The following is a 16,508-nucleotide window of genomic DNA, read 5'->3' on the forward strand; positions in this document are numbered from 1 at the left end:
GTTTGTCTTTTTGTGACTGGGTTACCTCACTCAGGATGATTTCTTCTAGTGCCATCCATTTGCCTGCAAATTTCAAGATTCCATTGGTTTTTTCCACTGAGTAGTACTCCATTGTGTAAATGTACCACATTTTCTCTATCCACTCTTCAGTTGAGGGGCATCTCGGTTGCTTCTAGGTTCTGGCTATTACAAATAATGCGGCTATGAATGAACATAGTGGAACATACATCCTTGTTGTATGAATGGGCATCTTTTGGGTATATGACTAAGAGTGGAATTGCTGGGTCTTGTGGTAGACTGATTCTCATTTTCCTGAGGAATCTCCATACTGATTTCCAAAGTGGCTGTACAAGTCGGCACTCCCACCAGCAGTGGAGGCATGTTCCCCTTTCTCCACATCCTCTCCAGCATAAATTGTCATTGGAGTTTTTGATTTTAGCCATTCTGACAGGAGTGAGATGGTATCTCAAAGTTGCTTTGGTTTGCATTTCCTTGATGGCTAGGAATGTTGAGCCATTTTAGACTCCTCAATTGAGAATTCTCTATTTAGTTCTGTACCCCACTTTTTAATCGGATCCTTTGGTGTTTTGGAGACTTGCTTCTTGAATTCTTTCTAAATTTTGGAGATCAGCCCTCTGTCAGTTGTGGGGTTGGCTTAGTCTTTTTCAAAACCAGGAAAATTGTTTTTGTGTATTATAATATGGCATTTCCCCAAATGTGGCATTCAAACTGTTTTTGATATTTTTTCTCAGATCTTTGTAGAATTTGATGGCTGTAACTGGAAGCAACACTCCTGGGTTAAAGTTCATGCTGAAGAAGTAATTGTACTTCTCCTAGAAGGGTCACTCGTCTGGGCACCCCGGAAGGACCCAGTCCTTCTACAAGGCACTCGAGTTTCAGTTACACAGTGGCCAGCACTGGTAAGTAGCTTTTATTTATTTGTACTTATTTATTTTATTGGGGGTTGAGTTGAAGACAAGAGGTCAAGTACTCCAGACTGGTTTCTAGGCAGGCCTTGAACTCATCTTCCTCTCCTACTCCAGGACTGGGATTGCAGGAGTGTGCCACTCAGCCCTGTTCATACCGTGTGGGTTATCCAAACCCACGCCCATGCACACTAGGCAAGCACTTTCCCACTGAGCTATATTCCCGCCCCAAAATGGTTTTGATTTTTTTTTCCTGTTGTTGTTCCTGCAGGACTTTAAGGGGCTACATATTGAGACTTTCAAAGTGCGTGCGCGCGCGCGCGCACACACACACACACACACACACACACGCGTGCGCGCATGCTTGCGGCTGGCAGGTTGTGGGTGAAGGCATTCGTCAACAAGCCTGACAACTTGAGTTTGATCCCTGGATTCCACATGGTGGGAGAAAAACAGTTCTTACAAGGTTTCCTCTGAAATCACTAGTATTGTGGTGCTGCTGTACACTCAGAAAATAGATATCATAAAAGAAATGGAGGGAGAGGAGATTTGAACATACAGCTCATTTGGTAGAGTACTTGCCTGACATGCATAAAATAAAGCCCCTGGTTTTATGTAAGCACCACATAAGCTGGTCTGTTGGTCCACACCTGTAACCCGGTACCTAGGAAGTCGGACGTAGGAACTCGAAGTTCAAACTCATTTTTAGTTTATAGAGCGATCAAGGCCAGCAAGGGATTTCTAAACATGTGTCACAGTAATTTGTTTTGTTTGAGACAGGGTCTCACCATGTAACTCTGACTGGCCTTGTAAATCAAGCTAGCCTTAAACTCATAGAGATCCACCTGACTTTGCCTTCCAAGGGCTGGCATCAAAGGTTCAAGGCATGTACCATCATACCTGGTTATCCTAGTAGCTTATAAAATCTCATAAAGGTTTCAGGGCTGTAGAGATATGTGCAGGGGAGGCCTTCCTTGACCATCTCCCAAGTGCTGGGATTATAGGCATGCACTACCACACCTTGACTACCTGGGCATCTACAGTTTAGCCCTTATGAAGCCTAGCATGATTAGTCAGATCCCTAATGACAATGGCTAATTTCTTATTCCAATTGCCATTTTTCAGCATAAAATGTTAGAAGCCAGGTATGGTGACTCACACCTGTAATTTCAGCATTTGGGTGACTGAGGCAGGAGGATTGCTACGAGTTCCTCACAAGCCTGGTCTGTAGTGTGAGACCTGACCCAAAAGACAACCACACAAACAAGTTAGAAAGTACTGAAGAAACAGCCAGGCATGGTGGTGCACACACTTAATCCCAGCACTTGGGAGGCAGAAGCAGGCAGATCTCTGAGTTCAGGGCTAGCCTGGACTGCAAAGTGAGTTCCAGGACAGCCAGGGTTACACAGAGAAACCCTGTCTTGAAATAAGAAAGAAAATGAAAACATTGAGCAACTGTCCTTTTGGTTTGCTCCCTGTGATTATCTGAGGAGCAGAAGCTGTGCTGAGAATGTTTCCAAGGCCTTGTTTGTTAGCTGGTCTGTGTTCACTGGGGTGAGAGGAGAGTAATAATGAATGCTTTTCTTCTCTGAAGTCAGATGACTTGAATTGTCCTTTACTTCCATTTCCTGGCTCTATTCACCTTGTTATCATTGTGCTCCACAGACGTTCACCCCCCTGGTAGATAAGCTGGGTCTGGGTTCTGTGGTGCCCGTGGAATACCTTGTGGATCGAGAGCTGCGCTTCATGTCAGACGCTAATGGGCTGCATCTGTTCCAGGTACCGGACGCGGGCTTACTTAGTTACTTACCTCCTTGCTCATTTCCTTGTTGATTCATGTATGGGTATTTACTCTTTGTTTTAGCATGACTTTGCTTCCTGTAATTAATTACTCTTTTTTGTTTTGTTTTGTTTTTGAGACAGGGTTTCTCACTCTGTAGACCAGTGAGAACTCAGAGATCCTAGTTCTGGGATTAAAGGCGTGCGCCACTACACCCAGTACATTTAAAGATTTCTGCTTCTTTAAAAAGTACATGTGGTGACTGATGCTTCTTTTCTCCCTGTACCCCCACCCCACTCTACAGCCACCCAGGACTTATGACACCATATAGTAATTCCTTAGAAAAGTGTCTCCTCAGCAGGGTACGGGTGCCTGGTGCTCTTCCGAGGGCTTGAATTTGGTTCCCAACACCTACATCCTGGGACTTAATGGCTGCCTAGAACTCCAGCTGTAGGGGAACCAATACACTTCTGCTCCTGAGAGAACCTGCACGCAGTCACACACAAACATAAAATAAATGTATGCATCCTATGTAGAGAGGGGCTTCTCTAAGATGACTTTCCATGTGACTGGCGTAGCTGGAACCTGGTGCGGCTTATGTTTACTTTAGTGGCAGATGAGCAGGATTGAGTAACACTGGTTCCCAGCAGCATGAAATATTGAGGTGTGTGTGTGTGTGTGTGTGTGTGTGTACATACAGAGGAAAGCAGTAAGTGAGTAGTTTAGACCGCCTTGCATCTGAACTGTGGTTCCATTGAGACACTGCTGGCTGGAGAAACGGGTCAGAGGTCAGAACCTCTGGTTCTTGCAGCTCCTGATTCCATCACACTCGGCGGCTCACAAACACCCATAACTCCAGTTCCAAAGGGTTTGGTGCCTTCTTCTGACCTCCAAGAGCATGGCATGCATGTGTTGCACACAAACCTGCAGGCAGAACACTCATAAAATAAATAAATGTAAAATAAAAAAAAATTAAAGAAAGATGCTATTTTTTTCTCACTTGTAAGGGCTATCTGAAAGTTGAAAATTGTAAAGGTTTTATTCTTTCATTGGGAGAGCAAAGACCAATACTCCCTAAACTGCATCCTATCAGAGATTAGTAGTTGTTGTCACTGTTATTCCTCCCTGGAGGTCATTCCCTCTCAGCACCCCTGCTTCATCCAACTTCATGTTCTTTGTGTTTGTGGGTGACACAGAACTCTCTAGTGTATGGGTTTTCTCATCCAGCAAGTTTTACTGCCTTTTATTTTAACATCGGGTGTTTACACTTTCTTTACCAGATGGGAACAGATACTCAAAATCAGATTCTTCTAGAGCATGCTGCATTAAGAGAGACAGTTAATGCTTTGATCAGTGACCAAAAGCTACAGGAGATATTCAGCCGAGGTAAGAAAAGCATTTCTCTGTCCTTGGACTCTAGGTTATGTGGGGGCTCAGTGTTGATGGAGAGAATGCGGTACCACACAGCTGTAAACATTTCTCTGCTATTTTTTGAGTAAAGTTTTGAATATTTCTAGTTAGCTGCATTTCTATAATAAATTGAAAAAATAGCCTCTACTCAGGTTATTATATTTAGTGACCCTAGGATTTCTACCATGTGACTTTCTACCATTGGGTAGAGGGTTCAATTTATTTTAGTTTAGTTTTTAAGATTTATTTATTAGGCATGCAATGTTCTGTCTGTATGTGTCCCTGCAGGCCAGAAGAGGGCATCAGATATTATTATAGATGGTTGTGAGCCACCCTGTGGTTGCTGGGAATTGAACTCAGGACCTCTGGATGAGCAGTGAATGTTCTTAACCTCTGAGCCATCTCTCTAGCCCCGAGGGTTCAATTTATACTTTCCATATTTTTCACTAATTAACAGTCCCCTAGATCTTCTTTCTGCATATCAAAACACAGTTTTGTTGTGTTTTCTTTAAGTGTTTATCAAGGAGTTAACCATATACTAAGCAAATTAAGTGATAGATATACTGCAACGAGAGAAAATCTTTTCTGTTATATTTATACTTAGCATCTGCAAATATCCCAAGAGCTAAAAGCTTTTTGACGTCAACAAAGTATATGCATAAAGCAGTTCATTCATAGACTTTTTTTTTTTTTTCCGGTTTCTCAGTATTGTTTTGGAGGCTGTCCTGGAACTCGCTCTGTAGACCAGGCTGGTCTCGAACTCACAGAGATCTGCCTGCCTCTGCCTCCCTAGTGCTGGGATTAAAGGCTTACACCACCCAACACCCTGCCATTCATAGACTTATTAATAACAAAAGTAAAGAGGGAGATATTCCTGAGGTTGTAGGCAGTGGTAGAGAGCTTCTCTAAAATATACAATGTCCTAGGTCCCATATTTTCAGCATGAATTGAACTCTCTGAGATAACAGGACATAAATGGTCATTTGGTGTTCCTATGGCCATTTTACCTAGTGGCACAATCAGCTTAGTGGCTTGGTTTGTTTTATTTTGCCTTATAGTTTAGGCTGACCTTTCAGATTCTAAGACTGAGGGGTTAAATATAGATTGGGGACTTGGGGTTCTTTAAAATGAAAAGTTTATAAAACTCACTAGAGTACTCACTTCGGCAGCACATATAATAAAATTGGAACGATACAGGGAAGAATAGCATGGCCCCTGTGCAAGGATGACACACAAATTCATGAAGCAAACTCATGGGCTGGAGAGATGGCTCCGAGGTTAAGAGCACTGACTGCTCTCCCTGAGGTCCTGAGTTCGATTCCCAGCACCCACATGGTGGCTCACACACGTCTGTAGTGAGATCTGGTGCCGTTCTTCCTTCATGCAAGCATGCATGCAGACAGAACATTGTATACATAATAAATAAAATCGTAAAAAAAAAAACTCACTAGAAAAAAGTGTTTTATTTTTATTCTACTGGGTATGGAAAACTGGAGTCGTGCCTTTTGTCTCTGCACAGAAAATGCTAAGTGTTTACCTCATGTGGTTAGCCCAAATACTAAATTCTAACTGGTCTCTCCTTTAGGTCCCTATAGTGTTCAAGGTCACAGGGTCAAAGTATACCAGCCAGAAGGAGAAGAAGTATGGCTCTGTGGTATTGTAAGCCGTCAGGACACAATCACCCGTCTCATGGAGGTGTCTATAACCGAGGTGAGGCTTTAATTTGAAATGATCTACAGACTGAGTTCTAGGACAGCCAGAGCTGTTACACAGAGAGGAAAAAAAGTCCACTGACTTCGTAGCATTGGAATAATGTTGAAAAGTACTTATAAGCTGGGTGTGACTGTGTATACTACAATGTAGTACTTGTAAGCCGGGTGTGACTGTGTATACACTGGGTGTGGCTCTGTACACACTGGGTGTGGCTGTGTATTTGTGTAGTTCCAGCACTCTGGAAGTGTTGTGTCCACTGGACACTTGTAAATACCATTACCCAAATTCTTTGGTCAAATTATACAAGCTTCATCTTCTGTCAGACAAGGCTGTCTCCCTCAATTGGAGTTTGAGAAAACAGCATTAAATACAGGAGAAGGGTAGGGTTTACATAGCCCCCCCAAACTTCAAAGCTTCGTGGTTTCCAAGGGTTGGGAAATTTCCAGAATAATTTTGGTTACATAGGACTTGATTGACAAGGAGTTACCAGGGTACATTAAAGGTGTGTGTCAAACTCCATAGGTTGGGGAGCTTGTCACATTCCAGAAACAGGTTAAAGTACAACCAAGCTTGAATTCTGCAGCAAATGAAACACATGTGTTCTAATAATAACGTTGTTTTTAATTTATGTGTATGAGTGTATGTATGTATATGCACTGTGTGCATCGTGTGCTCACAGAGGCCAGAAGAGAGAGAGTTTCCTTGAACTGGAGCTCCAGATAGTTAGGATTTACCATGTGGGCACTGGGTAAACCCAGTGGCAACCCAGGTCCTCTGCTCTGAAAGAACGAAGTTTCTTAACCATTGAGGTGTCCCATCTCTCTAGTCCCACTAAAGACAAGTTTTAGAATTTCAAATGATGTCCATACATGTAAAGTGCATAATGAAGAATGCACTTAAGAAGCTGTCACTCAGGCTGAAGAGATGGCTCAGAGGTTAAGAGCACTGGCTGCTCTTCCAGAGGACCTGAGTTCAATTCCCAGCATCCACATGGTGGCTCACAACCATCTGTAATGAGATATGGCGCCCTCTTCTGGCATGCAGATGAATGCAGGCAGAATACTGTATACATAAGTAAATAAATCTTTAAAAATAAAAAGAAGACGCTGTCACTCCCACAGCAGTGACACCCATGTGGTGTTTTGCATATTCTTCCCAGTATTTCTATGATTTATTATATGAAGTATAGTGGTGTTAAATTGTAATTGGTATTTATAGTACATAGGCACAATTCAAATTTTGAGCATAAATGTATGTTTGTTATATGAATACAGATGTTTGACTTATCCTTTTAAAATATATGTAAATTCTAAATGGATATATCATAATTTAGTCTAAAATTGGGAGGCTTTTGTTGTTATTTTGTTTTGTTTTTGTTTTTTGAGACAGTTTCTCTATGTAGCTCTAGGTACCCTAGAACTCACTTTGTAGACCAGACTGGCTTTGCTCTCACAGAGATGCACCTGCCTCTGCCTGCTGAGTGCTGGGATTAGAGGTGTGCGCCACCACTGCCCAACTAGATTGGGAGACTTAACTCATGCATAGTATTTTCACTAACACAGGTATTGGCACAGTTAGCCAAAGAATTATACCTTCCTTCACACATGTTGTTTTCTAATAATCCTTAGTGTAGGGATGGAAGGCCTGAGTTCGTTGACTAGCATCCATGTTGGGTGGCTCATAGCTGCCTATAACTCCAGCTACAAGGGAATCCCACACTCTCTTCTGGCCATTTGTACTCGTGTACACATAGCCACGCAAATACACATGCATCATGAAATTAAAAGTAAGTTAAAAAGTATTCTTTTCTTTAATAGTTGACTGCCTCTTTTAATGACTATTGGCTTAGAGATACAGAAATGTAAATGAATATTACTAAGACATTATTAGATCAAAGATGTTATTAGATTAACGATATCCTTAGATCTTGAACTCAGTCAGTTCTTTTTTTTCTTTTTTCTTTTTTCTTTTTTTAGACACAGTTTCTCTGTGGCTTTGGAGGCTGTCCTGAAACTCACTTTTGTAGACCAGGCTGGTTTTGAACTCACAGAGATCCACCTGCCTCTGCCTCCCAAGTGCTGGGACTAAAGCCATGTGCCACCACCACCCAGCTAATGTATTAACTTAACAAATATATTAATCTTTATCATATCCTAGATGTTATTTCCAATACTGTTACTGGATATCACTCGTTTTCATCTGGTGGGGAAGTAAAAATAAGTAGATAGCTACATTGTTAACAAAGATGTACAATATTATATTTTTGTTGTCAAGGGATTAGATATCTTCTCCCCTTTTTTCATGTGCTCTGCTTTCCTTCTCTGTAGACTGGCGAAGTGAAGTCAGTGGACCCCAGACTCACCCATGTGACGCTGATGGACAATTCAACCCCACAGAGTGAGGTACAGTAACAGTCTAAGCAGACTTGTGAGCTAATTAAAGTGATGAACTCTCGTTGTAAAATCCATGGCCTCTTCTCTTGCATTCCCCCAGGACAAGTTAGCGATAGTTAACTGCAATGAGCAGTAGTACTAATGATAGTCTACCTAATAATAGGAAATAAAGGAAAAGCTGTGGCCTCCCCGCCCCTAATCAGGTCCCAGTGAGCTCCAAGGTAGACTGAAATTCTCTATTTTGTAGTGGAATCAAACTAAATGCCTAGTTCAGTGCTCCGCACACAGTGGTTTGTTTTATAATACTGTGAACCAGGCCAACTATTGGTTCATTCAAAATTATAACAAACAACAAAAAAGGCTATGATAAAAATCTTCCTGAACCTGCCAGACTTGACAATGAATCCTAGCACATTGATGGTGGAGCAAAAATATCAGGAGTTCAAGACCAGCCTGGTCTACTTAAGGCTCTGCCTCAAAAGACAAAGCAACTGTCCACATTCATAGTCCTTAAAGTATTAATACTTCTATAAGTGCTCCTCTTTCATTCGTTCTGGACAAGTATGCAGTTCTTTCTTTTCTATTGAGACAGGATCTGGGTATGTCTGGCACTCACTGTGTAGCCGGGGCTGGCCTGGAGATCTGCCTGCTTCTGCCTCTCAAGTGTGGGACTTAAAGGTGTGTGCTGCCATGCACTGCTGTAGCCGTTCTGGAAAGAAAGACCCAGATCAAATTTAATAGCGCTTTAGTTACATTCCCATGAATGGGGTAAGCCTGTGCGCATGGCTTCAAACACTGTTGTTTTGATGTACTGAGTTCTACTTTTGTTTCTTTCTGTGCTTCATTTGTTTGTTTAAATACTTACTATATAACAGGTGCTGCTCAGATGGTTAGATGAAACGGCAGAGCCCCACACTGTCCGCTCACATCTGAGCAGCTCAGCACGGCAGGACCTGCACTGGTTGAGAGTGGGAAGACACTGCCCCAGGCCAGCTCTGCGCTTTGGCCGCGAGCTAGAAACTGGATCTGTGTTTTAGCTGAGGATACAGACTTATTACATGTTAAATATTCATTGCTACACACATGCTTATTACTAACACTTCAATACTTTCTCAGGGTTTCTGACTCTGCATAAAACCTGTTTCTCAAGAAGGAATGTCCCTCTAATCCATGTCTTAGTTTTCTGGCCTCTCAAGTCAGATCACATCATTGGTATCGTGAGGTTCTAGAAAAGAGATCTGTGGTTTGGTCTGTTGTTTTTTCCCATCCCCTGACTAAAGACTTGGAGTACGGCCTGAAGTCAGCTGTGTCTGTGTGCAGTTCACGTCTGTCAGGGTCGCTTTCTCTTTGGTCAGGATTCACATGTTTTGGGCTTAGTGATTTCTAAATAGAGGAGTTTTTACATTTCAGCACTTGAAATGTAAACCTACCAAATACAGCCAAGGTGATGCACATGCCATCCCAGCCCTGGTGGGACAGACAGAAGCTCCGAGTCTGAGGCTGACCTGGGGTCTGCACAGGGACTTCTAGGCTGTCCGGCATAGCATAATGAGCTCCCCTCTCAAAGTAAATACAAGTAAATAAATACATTTTTAAATGCTTTTGTGTATATGGATGTTTTTGCCTGCATGTATGCCTGTGCAACTGAGAATGCCTGGTTCCCTGAAGGTCAGAAGAGTCCCTTAGATCCCTTGGCGGTGGAGTTACAGACGGCTGAGAGCTGCCATGTGGGTGCTGGGAGTCAAACCGAGTCCTGGATGACCAGCCAGTACTCTTAACCACTGAGTATCCTCTCCATCACCACCACCACCCTGACCATAACCTTTTCTTTTGTTTTTTTGAGACTGGGTCTCTGTAACAGCTCTTGCTCCCCTGAAACTCAATTTGTAGACCAAATTGACCTCAGACGCACAGAGATCCACCTGCCTCTGCCTCCCTAGTGGTGGGGATTGAAAGTGTGTGCCACCACCTGTGGCTGAAATTCTTTTGGATGTTAGAGAGATGGTTCAGCAGTTGAGAGCACTGGCTGCTCTTTCAGAGGACCCTGTATCAGTCAGTTTGCAGCTGCCTGTGACTTAAGCACCAGGGGTTCCTACTTCTGGCCTCTGAGGATAGCTGCACACACTTGGCAGACATACGGAGCACATATGCACATATATGAAAATTTTAAAAAACACAGGGAGATAAACATGCAGTCATTATTTCATTATTGGACAAGTATGTTCCCGGCCTAGCTTGACAATCTGTTTTGTAGCAGAAATTCCACAAATTATTGAAATGTTCAAAAAATAAAAATTAAAAAAACCAACAATCCCTGTGAAGTAGTATACTTCACCTGCAAGCGTTTGCCAAGGAAGTTAACCTCTCGTAGCTACTGTCTTGAATGTGTGTCCAGAGGATTGGAACTTCCCAAGTGTCTTAGAGCTGGCATCAGAACTGAGCCTGCTCTATCTGCTTCCAGGGATGGAAAGCAGTAATGGCTAATGGTTTTCACAGAGTGAAAGTCCCTTACAATAACCCTCTTCTGAATTTTGTTTTGTAGGGGGGTACCATGAAAGCAGTAAAGTCTTCCAAAGGCAAGAAGACGAGAGAGAGCATAGAGGGGAGAGATGGCCGGAGGAGGAAAAGTGCTTCGGACCCTGGGTGTGACCCTGCTACAAAGAAGTTAAAGGACAGGGGTGACATAGACAGTAACGGGGGAGATGGAGGTGAGGCCAGCCGGGGGCCCTGGAGAGGAGGCGATGCCAGTGGAGAGCCCGGGCTGGAGCGGAGAGCCAAGCAGCCGCCGTCGCCATTTGTGCCCCAGATTAACCGCAGCATTCGCTTTGCCACCTACACCAAAGAAAACGGCAGGACCCTGGTGGTGCAGGATGAGCCTGTGGGTGGGGACGCACCCGGACCCTTCCCTCCGTATTCTTCAGCTGCAGGTCAGACGCCTCTGGCCTCGGAGGTGGGAGGAGCTGAAAACAGAGAGGCAGGGAAAGCACTGGAACAGGTTAGCCAGGGCGTGGTGGCTTCTGCAGCTGTAGTCACCACCGCCAGCTCCACCCCAACCACGGTGAGGATCTCAGACACTGGCCTTGCATCAGGGACTGTGCCGGACAAGCAGAAAGGCAGCTGGTCGCAGGCCTCAGGAGAGGTGAGTGCTTCAGGGCAGCCGTGGCAGACTGGGTTAACCCTTCCACCCTGCTCATTGTTAATACACCGGAAAGCCTCTCAGCTGCCCCAAGAAGGGACAGTTCTGATACGGACTTAAATTGTACTCTGCTTATTTTGCAAATGTGTATTTTTTAAATAACTTTATCAGTTGAGCTAATTAAAAATCAATAGACAATTCAGTTGAATGAAATGTGAGAAAGATCTGGTGGGGGATCTTTTTCAGTTACCTGTTTAGTTCACATAGTGGCCAAGCCTCTGCCAGGACTCTGAGCTGCAAAGTTAATGGATTGAAGTGTTGATGACATAATGAAGACTGTGTGTACCAGCTGTGATAGTTCTCCTTGTGGGTGGCCTGTTTGCTATTACTTGCTATGGCCGTAAGTTTTTATCTTGCTAATTTTGTCATTTTAAAGAATACTCTGTAAAATCTGATGGATTTAGTCACAGTACCCAGTTTACTGTGTGCTTAATTTGATATTGTATATCTATATATAGGCTAAAATGAACAATATAAAAATTAGTTTTTGACCAAGTTTGGTCACCAAAGTATAGTTTATGGTGTTAGTCACATCTTTCTTTCAAACAGGCTGTTAATGCATACTAGGATATGAAATCCTTTTTTAAAAAATTCTATACATATAAATAAAATTTGGGGGCTAGAAAAACAACTGCTCTTGCAGAGGACCTGGCTTCAATCCCTAGGACCACACAGTGGCTCTTAAATGACTGTAATTTTGGCTCCAGGGGATCTGACACCTTCTGGCCTCTGCAAGCCTATGCATGTGGTTCACTGACATACATGCAGGCAAAACACTCAAACATAAAATAAAAATAAAATAAAGCATAGCAGTTGGATATGGTGTCATGTTCCTATAGTCTCAGGTACTAAGGAAACGGAGGCAAAAGGGTTCATTTGAACCTGGCATTTAAAACAATTAGCCTGGACAATGTAAGACTTTGTTAAAAAATTAGAAGAAAACCCAAACAAAAAAATTGAATATAGAAAACTACTGTATGCTAAATACTGCTTATTATATATGAAAACTGGAGATAGCAAGATCAGAAAATTCAAGGTTATTCTCAGCTACTTAAAGAGTTTGAGACCTGCCTGGGCTACATGAAATCCTGTGTGAAAAGAAAAATCCCCAGTTTGGAGCAGCTCACCTACTAAATAAAATGAAGTCATTTCCAGTATAGGAATGTCGATAAAATAGTATTTGGTTGAGGGTATAGCACTTGATTATTAGGTATATGTCCCATGTCTCAGTCTCCAGCATCACCAAACAGCCAGAGCAAAAACCTATGGCTTATCGATTTCATTCAATTTCTTCCTTATCAGGAAATGAACTTTTAAAGGCCTTTGTATTCAGGGATAGGGAGTGAGATGAAATTCCAGACAGAAGAGAGGCCTGCAAAAGTAATGCTGTTGCCGGGTGGTGGTGGCATACGCCTTTAATCCCAGCACTCGGGAGGCAGAGGCAGGCGGATCTCTGTGAGTTCGAGGCCAGGCTGGACCAACAGCCTCCAAAACAATACAGAGAAAAACCAAAAAAAAAAAAAAAAGTAATGCTGTTTATGGTTGTCCTCTGTTAGGTAACCAGTGCTAGCAAATGAACCAGGTAGTTCTTATGTGGATTTCTAGTGCAGATAAGATAGAACACTTCTGTTCTTGAAGTAGAGAAGCTGAGTAAATGTGAGTTATGTAGGCTCAGGGTATCTGTTTCAGTTGGTGGCTAGAGTGCAGTTCATTGATAGGATATATGCCCAGTATGGTCACAGTCCTGGTAGGTTCAGTCCCTAGTCATCCCCACCTCTTACTTCACCCCATAAAACATTCAAACGACTTGGAGAAATTTCTGGACTATCAAGCATTTTATTAATGTTTCATCCTGCTTTGTAGAATCATATAGCTGTGTTTCCATCACGGTCTCTTAATCTGAAATAGAGAAACAGCCACCAAGAAATTTTTCCTAAAAACTGAGTTGAACAGTTTTCATCACTCTCTCATAAGAAAAGGATTTGAAATTTAATCATTTGAAGAAAAGAGCAGCCAAATAATTATCACTTGTGTGTTATTTGCTTTAGTAGAATGAGCTGCTTAGAGTTGGTTCCTTACAGGCCTGCAGGTGTCAGGCTTCTGGCCAGATGCTGCTGCTAAAACAGCTGGAGAGCCTTGGACTGTCAGCCTGGCTTTCATGCAGAGGGCTGTGTGTGTCAGTGCTTGTGTGGCTCCTGGGAAGAAAGCAAATTTGAACTTTTTAGCTCTAAAATGTCCTGAAGCCATCTTGGTAGCAAATAGCAGCTGGCTTCTGTGCTACTCTGAAGAAGTTTGCCGCTTAACCATTAAAGCATATGACTCTGTGGTTGTTTAGTGCACTCACTGTTATAAAGAGGGAACCTTACTCGCTCCAGAGATTTTCCTCACACCAAAAGAATATACCGTGTTTCTGTTACGGGATAATTTTTATTTTCGATATTTTAAAGTGAGTTATGTACACAAAAGTGTCTTACAGTCATTCACATATGAAAGTAAAGCATTTTCAAGGTAAAGAAATGTCAAAATGTTTCTTTCATTCTCTAATTTGTTATCCTAAATGTTTTGTGTTTGGCGTATATTTCAATGTACACGTTTCTTTTGGGAGCCTTAATGGAACCTGATTATGGCAAAGGTCTCCGTAAATTGCTTTGTGTAAATTGGAATCGTTAGTGTTAATGAATCATTTAAGTTGGAATGAGCAGGGCATGTTGTGCACATATCAAATACCAGCACTAGAAAGGCAGACACAGGGAACTCTGTGAGCTTAAGGCCAGCCTTGTCTACATAGAGAGTGCCAAGCCAGTCAGGGCTACTTAGACACTGTTTCAAAAAATTAATTAAGTTGACATGAACCTACAAGTAGGTGACTAATTTCCAAAAAGATCCATTTTGTGAAATTTCAAATTAATAAAATTCTTTAATGTACAGAAAGCTGTAACGAAAGTGAAATAACTGTAATGTTGGCTATTTACAACAGCTTAGGTAAATAAAACTATCGGGGGAGTGGGTGAAATAACTGTAATGTTGGCTATTTACAACAGCTTAGGTAAATAAAACTATCGGGGGAGCCGGGTTTGAGACAGGGTTTCTCTGGCTTTGGAGGCTATCCTGGAACTAGCTCTTGTAGACCAGGCTGGCCTCGAACTCATTGAGATCCTCCTGCCTCTGCCTCCCGAGTGCTGGAATTAAAGGCATACGCCACCATCTCCCGGCTAAATAAAACTATTGAAGAGTTGTTTATATAGCTTATTGGTAAAGTGCTTGCCTAGCATACACAAAATCCTGGGTTCAGTCCCCACTACCTCATAAAGCAGGCATGTTGTCACACTCCTGTCCTGTGACCTTAGCATTTGGTAAGTAGCGGCAGGAAAATCAGAAGTTCAAGGTCATTTTGGACTACATAGGGGGTTTGAGGCCAGCCTAGGCTAGTCCTTGTCTCAAAAAGCAAAGCAATACCTTTGTATAATAGGACATTAGGAAGTAGATTGATGTCTCAAGGTCTTTAGTTACATAAGAGTAATTGACTAAGAACACTTTCCCCAAGTTCCTTAATGGAGTCTTTCCCCAACTACTGTAGATACTAAGACTCCTATACATCCTAGTATCGCACTGCCTTCCAGCTAGATAATGATCAAGTGAGTAGCAGATTGGATGACATCCTGCCTAAAGTAAAGATGACCTCTGTGATTTGTGGTGAAATCCAGTTGGGAGAACATGTTTATGAAATATAGGAGAGAAACGTTGATTGCCTTATAGAAATATTGTTTTAGTGTAGCCAGCATCACTAACTGAAGCTAAAATCTTCCTTCCAGAATTCAAGAAATTCTAGTCTGGCCTCTTCTGGATTTGGAGTGTCTCTCTCAAGTTTGTCACAACCATTGACTTTTGGAAGTGGACGGAGCCAGTCCAATGGAGTTTTAGCCACAGAAAGCAAGCCTTTGGGCTTCTCTTTCAGCTGTAGCTCTGCATCAGAGTCTCAGAAGGACTCAGATCTCTCCAAGAACTTGTTTTTTCAATGCATGTCCCAAAATGTACCCAGCAGTAACTCCTTCACCACGGTTTCAGAGAGCGTGGCTGATGATTCCTCCAGCAGGGACTCATTCAGACAGAGCCTCGAGAGCCTGAGCTCAGGCCTGTGCAAAGGCAGGTCTGCTCTCGGGGCTGACACTAAGCCAGGGCCCAAGGCCGGCAGCTCTGTGGACCGAAAAGTGCCTGCAGAGTCTATGCCTACCCTCACTCCAGCCTTCCCACGGAGTCTCCTCAACACCCGCGCCCCAGACAGTCATGAAAATCTATTTTTACAGCCCCCCAAACTGTCCCGAGAAGAGCCCTCTAACCCTTTCCTGGCATTTGTGGAGAAAGTGGAGCACAGTCCTTTCAGCAGCTTTGCGTCTCAGGCATCAGGTAGCTCTTCCTCTGCTACCACTGTCACCTCGATGGTGACACCCAGCTGGCCCGAGTCTCCCTCCTCCGCAGACTCTGCGTCTTTAGCAAAGAAAAAGACCCTCTTCATTACAACTGACTCCTCCAAGCTGGTGTCTGGTGTCCTCGGCTCGGCTCTCGGCACTGGGGGCCCAAGCCTGTCTGCCATGGGGAATGGCCGCTCCAGCTCACCCACCAGCAGCCTCACCCAACCCATTGAGATGCCTACTCTCTCCTCCAGCCCCACAGAAGAGAGGCCGACTGTGGGACCTGGCCAGCAGGACAATCCTCTCCTCAAAACCTTCAGTAACGTCTTTGGCAGGCACTCGGGCAGCTTTCTGTCCTCCCCAGCAGAGTTTTCACAGGAGAACAAAGCTCCTTTTGAAGCTGTAAGAAGGTTCTCATTGGATGAGCGAAGCTTGGCTTGCAGACAGGACTCAGACTCCAGCACCAACAGCGACCTGTCAGATCTGAGCGACTCGGAGGAGCAGCTGCAGGCCAAGAGTGGCCTGAAGGGGATTCCAGAGCACCTGATGGGGAAGCTAGGCCCCAGAGGGGAGCGCAGCGCTGAGCTGCTGCTGGGCAAGGGCAAGGGGAAGACGGCCCCTAAGGGCCGGCCTCGGACTGCTCCCCTCAAAGGTGATCCTGCGGCCCAGAGCCGGGCTTTG

At 43.5% G+C, this 16,508-nt stretch overlaps 1 protein-coding gene and 1 non-coding gene across 3 annotated transcripts in view; both read left to right on the plus strand.

The window, feature by feature from the left end:
• The window catches only part of Kdm3b (lysine demethylase 3B), a 60,120-nt gene that overhangs the window by 15,146 nt on the left and 28,466 nt on the right, over positions 1 to 16,508 (plus strand). For both annotated transcript variants that reach the window (XM_013124409.3, XM_040758089.1), the window contains exons 2-8: positions 753 to 920; positions 2,592 to 2,705; positions 3,987 to 4,092; positions 5,702 to 5,826; positions 8,157 to 8,231; positions 10,765 to 11,361; positions 15,231 to 16,479. In XM_013124409.3, the coding sequence (XP_012979863.1) occupies positions 753 to 920; positions 2,592 to 2,705; positions 3,987 to 4,092; positions 5,702 to 5,826; positions 8,157 to 8,231; positions 10,765 to 11,361; positions 15,231 to 16,479 (2,434 nt within the window). The remainder of the gene's footprint in view (positions 1 to 752; positions 921 to 2,591; positions 2,706 to 3,986; positions 4,093 to 5,701; positions 5,827 to 8,156; positions 8,232 to 10,764; positions 11,362 to 15,230; positions 16,480 to 16,508) is intronic.
• Positions 5,270 to 5,376, plus strand: LOC121144421. The gene has a single exon (XR_005881776.1). It is a non-coding gene; the product is annotated as a U6 spliceosomal RNA (small nuclear RNA).

This window comes from Mesocricetus auratus, unplaced genomic scaffold, assembly GCF_017639785.1.
Source record: "Mesocricetus auratus isolate SY011 unplaced genomic scaffold, BCM_Maur_2.0 Super-Scaffold_100015, whole genome shotgun sequence".
NCBI lineage: Eukaryota > Metazoa > Chordata > Mammalia > Rodentia > Cricetidae > Mesocricetus > Mesocricetus auratus.